This window comes from Dasypus novemcinctus, chromosome 11 (genome assembly GCF_030445035.2).
Source record: "Dasypus novemcinctus isolate mDasNov1 chromosome 11, mDasNov1.1.hap2, whole genome shotgun sequence".
Lineage (NCBI taxonomy): Eukaryota > Metazoa > Chordata > Mammalia > Cingulata > Dasypodidae > Dasypus > Dasypus novemcinctus.
The window spans coordinates 123,463,261-123,479,210 of record NC_080683.1 but is presented as its reverse complement, the minus strand read 5'-3'; the positions used below and the strand labels follow the sequence as shown (position 1 = coordinate 123,479,210).

General features: G+C 58.1%; 1 protein-coding gene across 2 annotated transcripts in view; it reads right to left on the bottom strand.

Moving 5' to 3' along the window:
- The window catches only part of UTRN (utrophin), a 437,542-nt gene extending 422,518 nt beyond the window's left edge, over positions 1-15,024 (bottom strand). The window contains exons 1-2 of one of the 2 annotated variants that reach the window (XM_071218696.1): positions 14,787-15,024; positions 10,549-10,707 (exon numbers count right to left, since the gene is read on the bottom strand). Coding sequence is in view for 1 of the 2 variants with exons in the window: in XM_058307593.2 (XP_058163576.1) it covers positions 10,549-10,627 (79 nt within the window). In the remaining variant the exon portion in view is untranslated. The remainder of the gene's footprint in view (positions 1-10,548; positions 10,708-14,786) is intronic. The other variant, XM_058307593.2, reaches the window with a different exon arrangement.
- Positions 15,025-15,950: the final 926 nt, after the last annotated feature.

Below are 15,950 nucleotides of genomic sequence, written 5' to 3'. Positions count from 1 at the left end.
GAGTCTTAAAACGGACTTCCACAAATCAGCAGGGACAGGAGTTCCAGTTTCCAACGACGTGACCTGAGCCCGAGCTCCACTCGAGCTCTCGCTTGGGTTTACCAGGTAGACCTGCCTCTTGGACACCTCCTTCCAATTCAATTCGGAAACTCACTCATTATCCCCTCAGCCACCTCGGTCCCCCCAAAACTTAACAGGAGGGCGTCACCTGCCAGGTGGTGAAGCCAGAATGAGGCTCCCTCCCCAGCACGTCCTGCCCAAGGGGCAAAGTCCTCCCTTCTCCTCCATCCTAACTGCACGGATCTCTTGCTGTTGACTGTGAAGGCCAGCAGCCAGCAGCCTCCAGCCTCCAGCCAGCAGCCTCCAACCAGCAGCCTCCAGCCTCCAGCCTCCAACCTCTAGCCAGCAGCCTCCAGCCTCCAGCCAGCAGCCTGCAGCCTCCAGACAGCAGCCAGCAGCCTCCAGCCTCCAGCCAGCCGCCTCCAGCCTCACCCCACTTCCCACCCCCCGTCCTTCGTCCCTTCGCCAGGCTGCCACAGAAGCCTACAGAGCAAGCTGGACCACGCAGCGCTTGGCTTTAACCTCGCAGAGGCTCACCACCCCCCGTGGGACACCCTAATGCCCTCCAGTAGTTTATCAGGCTCTTCAATAACCCGCCTCGGCCGAACTCCCCAGCCTCAAGCTCCCATGGCCTCCCGCACCCCGACGTGACCAGACCAAGTGACCCCCAGTTCTCACCTCCCAACTCCGCATGGCCAGGTACCCCCCTATCTCAACAGCCCTGCCGCCCTTGCCCTCGCATGGACTGGCCCCGGATCTCCGCTTGGATGCCCAGGTGGGGCATCTAACCTGAGCTCCCAGACCCCAAGTCCCCCTCCCGCTTCCTCTGAACTCTCTCCCTGTCACAAGCCACGTGAGGGTCTGCGCGAGCCTGTGCCCTCTAGGGGAACCCTGGACACCGGGGCCTGGGTCCCAGGCGCCCTGTGTCCCACTGAGAGCCTGGCACGGAGGAGGGACAGAGGCCAAAATGCTATTCAAAGTGTCCCTGCAGAGGGATGAGACAGACAGGCAGACAGACAGATGGATGGATGACAGGTAGCTACAGATGATTAGATATTAGATAAATAAAAATGATGATGATGACAGATACAAAGAGATACAGAGAGACAAAGAGAATGATATGATACAGGAGCCAGATGATGGCAGGTGATAGGCAGCCAGCTGATTGGCTGGCTTGGCTAGAAGGATGGAAGGACAGAAGGACAGATGGATGAATGGACGGAAGGAAGGAAGGATGGATGAATGGATGGATCAGACAGACACAGACAAACAAGGCTTCCCCTAATGGTCTTCACGTCATAAGCGAGACCTGAAAAGCATCTGTTCCCTGAATAATTACGATTTCTGAGCATCCCAGCTTTGTTGACAGAACCCCAGTGACCTTTCCACCACCTAATTATTCTCTAAATGAGAGGTGTCTCAACAGCTGCTCTTATTTTTGTTTTTAATTTGCATTTACTCTATACTATCAGTCGGAGCTGAAATAAGTGCGATAGGGTGATATTATCTTTACAGAGAAACAGTAAACACACTGCCCTTCAATGAAAGCGCCTCTGAAAGAGTTTTCCATATGGATTTTCTTTTAGCTCTCCAAGGCTATACTCTTCGTATTTAGCTGAGAATAATATTTCCTTTCTTTGCTATTTTTTCAAAGAATTTTCACATTGTCCTGAAAAAATATGAATACGCTTTCTCCCTTTCTGCCTCTTAATTAATCGCTCTTTTCCAAAACATGACCTTTATTTCAGGATAGAAATATTTTTTAAAAGGCACAAATGAAATTTAATTTAACTCAAAGTTACCTAAATAAACTGTGAGAAAGCAGCAGTAGTCAACTTACCTAAGGAGCAGAACCGACTTGAATCAAGTTAAGAAAGTTAATTTTGGAGGAAGGGCTGATAACTGAAAACACTGCCAGTGTCCATAACACCATGACCTGAAAAACTACCTGAAATCGTAAAACAACTCCCCGCAGGTGAGTGCCACCTGCTGACATCCGCCGCCCACCGCCTCACCTGCACGGCGCAGCCCAAGTCCTGGGCTCCCTGCCTCCACCACCTCCCGGCTCCCCGCCGCCCACTGCCCCGGCCCAGGCTCCCCGCTCAAGAGCAGCCCCGACACCTGCCAGGGCCCGGCCAACCCCCGCCGCCACCTCCTGTCACCCCCACCCCGCCACACTGTGCGCAGGCTGCTCAGTGCCTCAACCTCCCCCTTGGGGCCTCTCCCCTCAGCCCCCTCTCCCCCTACCCAGTGAGGTCGTCCCCGTCCCATGTTCCCACAGCCTGGGGGCCCGGGACCGGCTCTGTGCGGGTCAGGGCAGCGCCTGGGCGGGAGGGGGGGAATGGGGCACCGCCTGGGGGATGGGGACAGGGCAGCTCCTGGGGAGGGCAATGGGGACAGGGACGGGGATGGGGCAGCACTGAAGGGAATGGGGACTGGGCAGCATGGGGGGGACAGGAATGGGGACGGGCCAGCACCGGGGGGAGGCTGTGGTAGCACCCAGGGGACAGGGATGGGAAGAGGGCACCACCAGGGGGAGGGGGGCAGTGTCTTGGGGGGGACTGGGCAGCACTGGGGGGGGATGGGGATGGGGCAGCCGGCAGCTCTGTGCTGGGCCCCCAGCCAGCCACGACCCCAAGGACGCGGCCAGCGGCAGCAGCAGCCTGGTGGCCCTTCCTGCGAGGCTGGAGCGGCAGCTGAGGAGCCAGGGGTCCAGCAGAGGCGCCCCCAGGGCGGGCGGGAGGCGGCCTGGTGGGTCGGCGCTCGAGCTCCTGCCCCAGCGCCCGCGGTGGGAGCTGTCAGAGCCAGGGGGGGCCGGCAGGAAGTCCCAAAGGCAGCGAAAGGCCTCGAGCGACGGGGCAGGCCCCGCGGGCTCCAGGTGCCTCTGCCCGGGGGTGGGGACGGGCCGCAGAGCCCCGCTCTGAGCGCCAGCCCCCGCGGAGCCCACCAGGGCCTGCCGGCCCCTCCAGGCGCCTGCACGTGCCCGCCTCACAGCAACGGCGCGGCCAAGCGCACCCGGCTGGCGTGTGGCCGCTGACCGTCCCGCGCGCCCACTGACAAGGGCGCAGGCCGAGTGACACAACCGGACACTACTTCCTTACGCAGAAGCACCTGGGCCAACCCACGCGCCAGGGCCCGCCACCTGGGGACCCGGCCCAGGCAGAGAACGCAGGCCACGCACCACCTGACCTCAAGGAGGAGCCCGCGGAGAGGACGCGGGCACTTCCCCAAGACGAGCGGCCTGGAAGCTGCCCCCAGGAGGCAGAGCGGGTGCCGACGCCTCGGCCGAGGGTCCTGTCCCCACGCCTCTGCGCGGAGGTCGGGGCGAGCAGGCTCCCCAGGGGAGGCCAGAGGCTGCTGGAGGGAGGCCTGCGGGACGGGCTGTGGTCTCCTAGCTCACGGCCCCGGGGGGGCAACGCCCCAGCCAGCTTCGCCTCCCCCTGGCCCTCTCTCCTCGTCTGCACCTGTGCACAGGGCCCCCCAAGCTCTTCCCAACAGGCAGAAGGAAAAGGGCAGTGTCCCGAGGTCCCCGCCTTCTGAGGCTGTCCCAGGGAAAGCCTCTCCAAGCGGAAAGAGCCCAGGCACTCGGCCGGGGCCGGCCACTCTCCTCTGTCCTGGCCTGGAAATCAGGATCCTGAAAAGAGTAACCCACTGGCCGCTTCCACTCCAGGCCCGGGCTCCACCCGCGCGGGGTCAGAGGGGCTGCCACGCCGGAGGAGCCACGGCCGGCTCAGAGCCAGCGCCCACGCACAGGCCTCGACGGCTGACGCACACTGTCACCACAGGCGCGAGAGCGCCGGCCGGCGCCCACCTCGACAGGCTCGTCACCCACCATCCTCTTCCCGTAAAGATGGCACACCAGAAGCTCCACAGGAAAGTGGAGTGGAATCAACTGGCAAATATTAACAGCATGGAATTAGAGAAGAGCTAAGCAGAGGTGACTCTGGAAACAACCTAAACCCACATGTATTTCAGAGATGTACCACTGTCAAGACACGGGCAACTTTTTATCAGATTTCTCCACTACTTAAGAACTGTTACCACAGGCTTGGCCCCCTGCTCTTTGAAAAATCTCCTTTGCTTCTGTGCTCAAAGGACTGAACTGGACACAAACAGGAACAGCCAGTCTGCTACCCACCCACCGGGAAGAGTTCACCTGAGAACACTCGACGATGCCACGGTACCCTCGTGTTTACGCCACTGAGCTGAGCTAGACAGAACTGGCGTTTTCTTTCAAGAAACTGAGGTTTCAAAGCCCGTGTGGGTGGCACCGCCACAAACGGGAGCTGCCCGGAGGGCAAACACGAGAAGGAGAGGCCGGGCGTCCGGCAGGGGAGCCCCAGGACGCAGCAAAGCCCAGGCACTGGGCAGCTCGGGGCCACGAGGCGGCCTGGGCACGGTGGCCAGGCGGGCAGCCTCCTGCCTTCTGGAGCTGGCACGGCTGCCCAGGGAAGCCAAAGTGAAAGCACTCAGCTCCGGCTGCTCGCTCCGCCAGGGCATGCATATTAAAATTGACTCACATTTCAAGTCAGATTCCATCTCTTCACGTGTAAACCCTAGGAAAGCATGAAAGCAATGCCGCGGTGAACGGCCACGCCTCCACGCAGGGCCGGGGCAAGCAGCCCGGCCGCCGCGCCCGCAGCGGCTTGCACTTTAACTGCCACCGACCACCGTCCCGCAGCGTGCCACCTCCCCTTGTCCCCAGAAACTCTTATCACATCGAGCTAAACTTCTGGGTCCAGAGACGCCGCGCTGCGGCTCCGTCCTCCCGCGTTGCCCTTCTCGGCCCCGTGTTTTCCGGTCGTGAACGAGCTCCTGCAAAACTGCCACCATCGTCCTGACAGGTCCCGAGCACCATGTCAACACAGGAACATTTTTGTGAGAGCACCACTTGGGTGTAATGATGTAACAAAACCGAGGATATTTTTGCACTCGCTGCAAGAGCAGCTGCTCTCCTCGGCCGGCGCCGGGCTTCCTGCGGGGTCACTGTCCATCACCGCGCGTCCCCAGGGCTCGTGGAAAAAGCCAGCCCTGCTCACGGGGCGCCCTTCAGCGCACAGGCCGCCCGGCCCAGGACAGCAGCGGGGGACAGAAAGGAGCGATGGCCACAGCCCTCCAGCTCCTTAGAAAAGTCCCCTCCGGGGTACTTCTTTACAAGGCAACAAGAGCAACGCTCCCCAAGTACCACTTCCCTCAAGTTTCTTTCCCCAAGAAATTTGCAAATATTAAATTTCCTCGAGTTTCTTTCTCAAAAGAAAAGTCTCTGAAGATAAAACAACTGTCATCAATATTCAGTCCCCTTCTGCGTCTGCTTTAGCCCTACACAGCGTACTTTTAGGTGGCACGCTCTAAGAGGGCCAGGGGGAATACTATGCAGCAAACCATTCGCGCCACCCTGCCCTGTGCCCCCCTGCCCACGCCGCAGCGCCCCGACGCCGCAGCGCCCCGACGCCCTGCGGGCACCAGACCAGGGCTCCCGCCCGGAGCCGCTCTTCTCCCCTCGCCCGTTAGAGCTTCAGCGGCAGTGAGGGTGAAGGGCCCTGGGGGCGCGCGCCAGCGACCGGCTGTCGGCTCTTCCGCCCTCCCCAGTGGCCTGCCCTCTGCCCTCACGCGGGAAGGTCAAAGACAGAGCTCAAGGAGGACAGGCTGTGCCCACCCGCCCGGGCCACAGGAGGTGTGGCTCGGCGCCTGGCAGGGGGCTGGGGCGCGATACAGTGTATCTAACTGATCCACGCTGGAAGAGGCTGCCCCAGCGGCCGGGCCCACCGAGCCCATGGCCTGCAGAGCCGGGCACGGGTGGCACTGGGCAGGCCTGCTGGGCGTGCTCCCTGCCCCAGAGTATTCACCCCTGGATGCCTGCTTCTCTCTGACCGCCCAGGAGGCGCTGTGCACGCAATAGGTCAGTCCCAAGCCCTCTGGAGCTAAATTCTAGTGGCAGGACATGAAAACATGCAGTCCACAGAAAGTAACAGAGAGTGATCAGAAGGAGGAAAGTAAATATGGGGATGCAATCGGGAGAGTGGGGGGACCGCAGTCAGCAGGGGAGAGCTCCAGAGGAGGCGTGGAAGCCCAGATCCAAATGGCAAAGGGCCGGCCAGGCAAAGGCAGGGAAGAGGGACGTGCAAAGGCCCTGAGGCCTTTGGAGAAAAAGACAACCAGCCGAAGGGGTAAGTCACTTCTGTGTAGCTCAGAATTGTCATCTGTAAAATGCCAGTGATGAGGATTTAACTCCTAGTGACAGATGTATACAGTATGTGGTCAAACAATGCAAGCTGCTGCAGTTACCATCGTCATCCTTGTTGTCACCGGTGCATTCCCACCTGGGAGGTGACAGACAGGGGCTGAGTGCCCGTGTCCAGCCCCGCTGGGGTACGCAGCGCGGTAGACTGGACTGTGCCCCAACAGGCACGTGCTCTTACCTCAACCCCTGGTCAGGGGGGCCTCTGGAAGACTCGATTTTCAGTTACGGTGTGGCCAGGTGAATGGGGATGAGCGTCCAGCCCTTACGGAAGCAACGCAGGAAGAAGACGCACGCCCGCAAGAGGCCGAAGAGCAGCCGCAAGGAGAGAGAGACGGCCGTGGGACGGAGGCAGAGGGGCAAGCCGAGGCACCCAAGGGGTGCGGTGAGAGCCTCCAGCAGAGAGCACGATATCGTGATTTTGGACTTCTGCTAGCTTCAAAAACATGAGCCAGTAAAGTCCTGTGGTTGAGCCAACCCACTGTGCAGTATTTGTCACAGCAGCTGGGCAGACTGAGACACATGGCCTCCACGGCTGGGCTGGACCAGAGAACAGGTGAGGGGAGAAAAGACAAAGCTGTGACGGCCAGGCTTCCGCCCACAGCCGATGAGCAAGCACAGAGAACCCCACAAGAATGTGGCACTCGCCTGACTAACACCTTCCCCCAACGGCCTCTCCCATCCGCACTCCATGGCTCTATGTCCAAACTGTCAAGACTTCCGCATGCATAAAGCCCTGAGGCCTTCCGGCTGCAGGGGCATGGGCAGTCCCGAAATAACAGAAAAGGACAGCCTGCTCTACACTGCCAGCTGCCAACGGCGTCGGTTACTGGCTGAATGGGAAACAACACTAGCAGCGCTACTCGGTTTTATTTTACACGCATCCAAGACCATTTTAGTATTTCACGTTCAAAACGTTCCAGGCAGAAGTTTACACATCACGTGCGTGATTGAAAATATATTATGCTTTTTTAAAAAAATTCTTATTTTTGGCCTTCTCTCTCTAAATTTTCACTAGCTCCCTAGGCTTTCTGAGACTTGCTAATTAAGGCTCTCCCTAATGTGGTCCTTGCTGAAAAGTTCAGCTTCTGGTCTTTAAATTGAAGAAAGAAAAGTCCACTTTTATGCAAGCCCAACCTTAATCAGTAAGTCACATTCTTTCTAGTCCTTTTCTAAAATTCACCCAAATCCAAAGCAAATGTACTGTATCCAGAAATAAAATGCATGCTTTTTGTTCATGAGCTACCTCACCACCTACCCTTGATAACTTATTTCTGTTGAGATGGAGGATGTGGCTTACAATAAAAAACCTCACACACATCAGGAAGTAAATTAATACTGGATGAGGACAATTTAAAACAATTCCAATAATATAACATAAAATATAAAAATATTTTTACTGTGCTAGGCTTTTAGATTGCCCAGGCGCAGTGGTTTGAGGAGGAGGGAGGCAAAATGAATTTTCATAAGCTACGAGTATTAAATTTATCAATATACTCTCAACATCAGTTTCTTTCCACCCCAATCTCCCCACACACACCCATATCAAATCCCCCAAAATGAAGAAACCTAGAAAAGCATATAAGAACCAAAATTCTCCTTCAGGAAAACATTTCTTTAAAAAAAAAAAGTTCTGCATGATCTATTAACCTAAATTTAAAAAAAAAGAAAAAGCAATGTATTCCTCCTAGAACATGTCCAAATAGTCTGTAAATGCATATTACATTCATATTACATGACCCCTTTGACCCCTCAACATGTAAACTTTGGGATACACGGAGACATTGCCACCATAAACTAACCGTTTACCTTAAAAGACTCAGAAAAGTGCCTTCCAGAGCGCAAGCTCTGGATTAGCGGGACCACCTGAACGCAAGCTCCACTGCCCGCTGCGGCCCAGGCCAGCTAGGGGCGAGGGCTCAGCGGGCAGACGCACGGAGCCTGAGGCAGGCGCCGCACACTCACAGGAAGGGTCAGCGCCGCCCACTAAAACCTCCCAAGCCGTGTGAGAGGCTTCAAAAACCTGAGAACCAAGGAATGCAGGTTCTTCAAAGAACTTCAGAAATCATGGACTGGCAGGAGAGGAGAGAACCACTGAGCAGGTGGGCACAGCCCCTCCTGGCTGGCAGGACATACCCTGCTGAAGCTGTTTTACAAAGTGCTGGTCACCGAAACGGCCTCGGATGGCACACACTCTTTACTTAACAGTTTATCAAGAACCTCTCTCCATGTTCATGTAGATGCACTGCATACCACTTTTAGGAAAGTGCAACCTTCCGCTTTGTGGACAGATCCCAATGTAATTACCTCCGCTGGGATCCTGTATGACCGGTTCATCTGCCCTTCGTTATGGAAACAGAGGCAATTTAAACCACTTTCCCTAACGCGATGGGCCACCATGTCCTTTCAGTCCTAAAACGTGTGCTCCTTTCGGAACACCTGGGGAAGAATGACTTAACCAACCCCCAATATTGGATTGCTATGGCAGTGACGTTTCCAATTTTTCTAATATAAATAATGCAGCCATCCCTGCATGTATGTACATTTTGGTGCATTCCCCAGGGGACATCTCTAGAAACAGAATTACTGGGCTGATTGGCACGTACACGTGGAAAAGTGCAGTGAGTCTGCCACACTGTCCCCAGCAGTGCATGGCAGTTGTCAGTCCTCTTAATGATCACTTTATTTGGAAGTTATACATGCTCATTGTATCTATACCCGGTAATTCTTTTAATCATGTAATTTTCTTTTGTGGACACGGTTAAAGTACCTAGTTATACATTTTAAAAGTCTGACTCTGATGGAGGGTGACTCAGAGAATAATTGAGGAATATACCTCCCCACAATTTATAGAGCATGGCAAGCACAGATACATTAAACTGTCTCTGTTCCATTCGCTTCTTTGTTATATTTACATATTTCTGGATAGATAATCTACACTCCTAAAGAGATACTGATAATCCCTTATACCTGTTCGTACCTTATAGTCCTAAAACATTTCAACGCAAAAGAATTTCCAAGGAATGAAACATCTTCAAAGTCAGAGGAATAAAGCTCCTCTGAGCCCGACTTAGAGGAACAAACCACCCTCCCCTTTATCACAGGACATCAAGCTCAACCCCAGGAGGCCCCTGGATGTTCACACCAATCACTGCGTATTTAGAGCCTCATCTGCAAGAGCCACCATCGTTACCAACCAACGCCCCTGCCACCAGCAGACAGTTAGGGCAGAGTTTATTAGTCTATATTCAGTGCATATTTCCGCAGATTCCAACAAATAAGAAATAAGCTCCCAACATAAAACCAAGACAGTTCACGCAGCTAAGGAAGAGGCTCCTCTGGTTCCTCTCAGCTGTTGAAGTGAGGCTGATGCAACCTGTCCCCTCAGGCGGCTCCCAGGTCACTTGGGCACCGTGTTTGCAGGTGCAGGGGCCTCGCAGAGCACTGCGGCTCTCCAGGCTCCACCAGGCCCTCCTGCCCAGGACCGTCTCCCCGAGATGCCCTCGGCAGGAGGGCTGAGGTTTCCTACAGAAGCAGAGACGCCGGGCAGGGCCCCCGGGCTACAGGAGTCGCCACCCAGGGTGGGTCACTGTCCTGGCTTGGTCTCCAGCACCCTATCCAAAGCTTTTTTAAAAATACAGAGATTTTTATTCGGCTGCCCTGGAGGAGAGCCATGGCATCTGGACATTTTAAAAACTCCCCAGAAGAGTCACGTGTGCAGCCAGCATGGAGAGCACTGGGTTACATGCGAGGCCGGGGGCACGGGGGAACCTGAGGTCCCCAATTACTGGACTACCTAGGGAAGAGCTGGATCCCACAAAGGTCCACGACAAGTTTCAAGAACGGGAGCCGAGGCAGGACTTCCCTGGTCTGGCCTGGCCCCGAAAACGGTGGGGATGAGGGCGCGTGAGCACGGGCAAAGCCTGAGAAGGTGCTTCCTGCCAGGCGCCGCGGCTTCCTCCTCCCCCAGAACCCTTCAAAGAAAACGTGCTCAGGTGCCTTTCTGTGTTGGACGGCGAAGTCACAAACGAGCGGAAGTCCAGCAACACGGAGCAGCTTCCGCAGGCAACACCAGCCAACACACGAGACCAAATGGGGCTGAGTGCTGACGGCAGGGCACCCCGAGACCCCACATCACCCTGTGGGACATATCATCCTCCGTCAGAACGAAGGTTCTCCAAAGACGTCTGTCTCACGGAACGCTGCAACACCAGCCACTGCTTGTAAGGAAAACACCCACCGTCACCTACCAGATCTGGACTTGATGATGTCACTGAACTCGTTCTGTCCGTCCTCAGGCCTGGCTTCGTGCTCTCCAAACTTGGCCATTTCTGCTGAGTTTCAGTGTAGTCCAAAGACTTCACCAAGTCTCTTTTCGAGACGTTCAGCTTTCTATAGCAGTCTGACACCTAAAAGGAAAGGGAAAGTGTGGTTGTGACTATGTTACTACATACACATACTCGGTAATCATTCGTTCAGCAAAGCTTTACTCTGGGTCTACCACATGGAAGGTACAAGCTTGCCCTCGTGGGGTAGACTCCTCCTGTCAACTGCATCTCACAGGTGCTGCCCCGTGGGGTAGACTCCTCCTGTCAACTGCATCTCACAGGTGCTGCCCTCGTGGGGTAGACTCCTCCTGTCAACTGCATCTCACAGGTGCTGCCCCGTGGGGTAGACTCCTCCTGTCAACTGCATCTCACAGGTGCTGCCCCGTGGGGTAGACTCCTCCTGTCAACTGCATCTCACAGGTGCTGCCCCGTGGGGTAGACTCCACCTGTCAACTACATCTCACAGGTGCTGCCCCGTGGGGTAGACTCCTCCTGTCAACTGCATCTCACAGGTGCTGCCCCGTGGGGTAGACTCCTCCTGTCAACTGCATCTCACAGGTGCTGCCCTCGTGGGGTAGACTCCTCCTGTCAACTGCATCTCACAGGTGCTGCCCCGTGGGGTAGACTCCACCTGTCAACTACATCTCACAGGTGCTGCCCCATGGGGTAGACTCCTCCTGTCAACTGCATCTCACAGGTGCTGCCCCATGGGGTAGACTCCTCCTGTCAACTGCATCTCACAGGTGCTGTCCCGTGGGGTAGACTCCACCTGTCAACTGCATCTCACAGGTGCTGCCCCGTGGGGTAGACTCCTCCTGTCAACTGCATCTCACAGGTGCTGTCCCGTGGGGTAGACTCCTCCTGTCAACTGCATTTCACTGCAAACACTAGAAAGGAGGCTGCAGGGTAGCAGGAGCCTCTGCAGAGGCATCTGACCTGTCCTGGGGACAAAGTGACCGGGTGAGCTTAGTCTTCAAGGATGACAAGAATTCAGTTAGCCAAAAGGGGAGGTAGAGAGAGAAAAAGGGAAGCGGCTCACAGGGGCGTGGCAGGAAGAAGTGCAGAGCAGTCAGGGACCCAGGGAAGGCACGCTGGGGGAGGGGCGGCGTGGACGGCCACTAGGGGAAAGTCTGGGAACCTGGGGGAGGTAGGTCGGCAGGACCCGGCCCACGGGCCAGGCTTTCGGTCCCTGGGGCTGAGCCATGGGGAGCCAGGGGCCCAGGACATGACCAGCTTTGCCTTTAAAAGATCCTCTTGGCTTAGAGGGGGCAGGGTGCTATGGGGGACAGCGGAGGCTCTGGCAGGACAGAGCAAAAGGGAGACCGGAGAAGAACAGAGGGCTGGGATGACATTTTCTTTGAACTCTTCTGTATGTCTGAAAATTTTTCATAGTAAAATGGCAAGGGCATTCCAACCTTCAGCAAGTGATAGAACTTACAATGCCCAATAACGGGCATCTCCTGACTCAATGGGCAACACGAGACCCCACAACATGCTCACACAAGCCTGGCAGGAGCAGAAGGTGGAAAAGTCCTCAAAGCACGTGGCAGGGACGCCTCGAAAGTGTCACGATCAGGAACAACCAAAATGCCCAGAAGGAGGGGACTTAAGCCGTAAGAGGAAGCTAAACAGACATAACACCAAGGGTGATCCTCGACTGAGTTTAGAGTTAAAAAAAAAAACTCAGAGGTCACTTTGGGTACAATTTGGAAAATCAGAATCCGGACTGTGTATTAGACAGTAGTACTGGATCAATGCATATTTCTTTAACATTGGTCAGTGGTTTGGTGGCTTGTGAGGAGACACTCTTGGATCATAGGAGATGCATGATGAAATAGCAATCAAGTGTGGCAATATTTTCAGCTCCAGTCCACACAGGGCACCTGCTGACTGAGGTGCCTCTGAGCTGGTGAGTGGAGATGACACAGGGCAGTTGGTTGTGCAGGTCTGCTCCCAGGGGTCTAGATTAGAAATAAAAAGCTGGAGAGTGGGATGTTATATCCACTGAGGCAGATTTACTCTGAAAGGTACATCATAGGAATTCTGCAGAGTGGAGGCACCACTCGATTAAACTAATTTGAATCTCTGGTAATTAATGTCAAAGCACCTTAGGACTTAGAGGTGGGGGTTCACCTGCAGCACCACCTTCCCTTCACAGCCCTGCCCGGGCCTGGGACACCCCACCCAGCTCATCATTTGATGCTGAGTTGGGCACCCGGCTCTATCCTCCTGGCCACCCTTCATGAGGACCCCAAGGGCCAATTAAATCAAACAGCCACTCAACTGGGAATGCAAGAGTCAACAAAGCTACACATTCTCAGATCTCAGCACCAGGGTCTCCTGCCAGCCCAGGCTGACAACGCAGCCCTTTCCTGCAGGGACACACACTACGGCATTACTATTTTAATAATTATACTGTTTTCCTGACCATGTCAGAAAAGGGCTATGCTCTAAGAACAACGAGATCAAAATCACTTTAGAAAAAAGTTTTTAAGTGTTGTTGGAGGGGGATGGCAACCGCGATTAGAGAGAAAAACCTTCAGGAAAGGCTCTCCTGCCAGGTAACGGAGGCAAGACGCAGTGAGTAAGTTTTCAAAGTCTGCCAGGCTTTATGAGAGTATAAAAAGCCTTTCTCAGTTTTAAAATTGTAACTGTTACGACTTTATGGATTATTATGTGATTAAGTTCCTTTCTTTGGGTACATAACCGTAAAAGATTTGCTGAATTCTGAAGTGCATTTTAATACATTCAAGGGCCAAAAACTTGCTCAGAAGAATACATATAAAATTTTATTATGGAATATCAGGTTTGCCCAACAAAAGTTCCCCTGACTGGAAAACTGCTCCCTGTGAGGGACGCTGCTGACACCCTCCTGCTGGGGCGCTCCCAGCCAAGCAGCCACCTCGGGGCTCCCCCAAAGATTCTTCCCACCCCAAGGAAGGTAGAGAAACTGTTCCCCAGGTCTTTACTTCATTTGCACATGCCCCGTACTATTTCCTTATTATCTTTTATTTTGCCACTTTAATGAAGATAATTTCTCACGTTTTCTCCTCTTGATCAATCAAACCCCTTACGTGTGACAAAGAGCAAGCAAGGGGGTCCGGGAACAAGGCCCGCAGAAGGCCGCTGAGCGCTGCCGGCCACTCGGTGCCTCTGCCGGCCACGGGACTGCGGCGTGAGGGCCACCACCGGGCCTGGTTTCAGGAAGTGGGACGAAGCTCGCCCCTGGGGCCCGGGCAGTGCGGAGGGGGCGGCCTGCCCCGCGCCCCCTCGGGGGGAAACTGAGGCCGCAGGAGCTGGAGCGCTCGGCCACTGCCCCGCGCCAGGCCTGCCTGGGCTTCCCCGTCCTCACAAGTCCAACAAAGTTTTGCCAGATGCTTCTCCCTGGAACCTGCCCACGGGCCCCGGGGCTGCGGCCGCCAGCCCCGGGCGGAGGGAGGGGACCGCCTTCAGGGAAAACTTTGCGGGTCTTAAAGAGAAAATAACCGGGGAGCTGCGGGGCAGCATGAGAGAAGTGCGTGCGCGCGTTCCCTAAGTGCAGCCCCCGAGGAAAGGCGAGGCGGGCGCGCACGGCGCCTTCGCGCACCCTGGGGCGGCGGCCGGGAGTGGGCGCCTGGCCCTGCCCGCGCCGGGGCCCTTGGCGGGGCGTCACCGCGGGGCCCAGCCCGGGCCGGGCTCCGACCGCAGGAGGTGCCCCCGCCCCGCCGTCCCGCACCGGGGCGCCCCTCCCTCCGCCCGGCCCGAGCCCTCGACCGCGGCGGGGACTGGCGGGCGCCCCGGGCGGCGCAGCTGCGGCAGACTCCGGGCCAGGGCCGGGCCAGCGCGGCGCCAGGTCCCCGCCTGGCCAGGGCCACCGCCGGCAGCGGGGGGGCCGCGCCCAGGGACTCCGCGGGGCCGCTCCCGCCCCGGGACCCCCGCGCGGCCCCGCCCTCTCCCGCCGCGGGCCCCCGCGCCAGGCGGGCCGGGCGGGCCCTTGGCGCGGACTCGCCGCCCGCGGCGCCGGCAGGACGGGGCAGGAGGCGGCGCCGGAGCCCGGGGCCCCGGCGGCTGCCCGCGCCCGGCCGTCCTCCCGCCCCGGGGAAGTGCGCGCCCAAGTCGCGAGCGCCCTCCCCGGCGGCCGCTCGGCCCCTGCCCGCCGAGGCCCGGCCCGCGGCGCTTACCTGCTCGGCCGCCGCGCCGGGGCGGCGCTCGGGACGCGCCGGGGCGGCCGCGCGGGCAGCAGAAAGTTGCCACCGAGCGCCCCGCGCGCGCCGGCTCGAGCGGGCTTCCTGCCCGGACTCTGAGAGGCGGCGCCCCAGTCCGGGGACCCCCGCGCCGGCGCGCAGCCTCCCGGGGGGCCGCCCCCGCACAGCGCTCGGGCCGCACAAGTGGCCGGAAGAGGGGGACCGCCCACCGCAACTGCCCGCTCGGCCTCTCTCCGCGCCACCTCCCGGGAAGGCGGCTCCGCACTCGGGACGCGAGAGCGCGCGGGCCCGGGGCTCCGCCTCCTGCCGCCGCCTCCTGCGCCGCCGGGCCGCCCTTTGTTGGCGAGGGCGCGGGCCCGGGGGGGGGGGGGGGAGGGGGGGTTGGAGGGCGCGGGGGCCCGAGGGAGGGCCCGCGGGCACACCAGGGGGGCGCTGGGGGAACCAGAGAGGGGAGTGCGGGGGTCCGGGCAGGGTGGGCGCAGGATGCACGGGCAGGGGTGAGCGAGGGGGACCCGGGCAGGGTGGGCGCGGGGGGGGGCCCGGGCAGGGTGGGCGCACACCACCCCAGGCAGGAACTTGGGTCGGGCCCCGGGTGCTCCCTGGGGGAGCAAGGCTGGTAGAGCGGGTCCTCGGCCTGCGCTTCCCGGGTCCCCCCGGAGCCCGTGCCCCGCAGCCCGCCACCCAGCAACTTTGCGCAGCCGGGCGGGCCCCGCGGGCTCCCTCCGGGAACGTGGCGACCGGGTCACCTGACCGCGCCCAGGCGGTCGGCGCCGGCCCTGGAGCGACCCGCGCGTGCCCGAGTGGTGTTGGCACCGATGCCCCGCCACGCGCGGCCCCCGCGTTCCGATCCCCGGAAGCGGGGTCACGTCCCCGCCAACCTGGGGCGCACCTACTCCGGCGGCTGGGTTTCGCCTTGGCGCGGGCGCTCTGGTGCTCTCGCTCCGCCCGGGCTTGCTGACTTTTTGCTCCTAGTTCCAAAAGTATATGCTGCTTTTAGAGGAGGTTCTCAGGGCCTTTTTAGTAGTAAGCGAAGACGAGATTGCGTGGTCGACGCAGTCCCACGCGCAGCACCTTCCGCCCCGCGCCTCTCCCTCTGCTTCCTGAGGGCCAGAGCCGCGCAGCCTACCCGAGCTTCTGCCG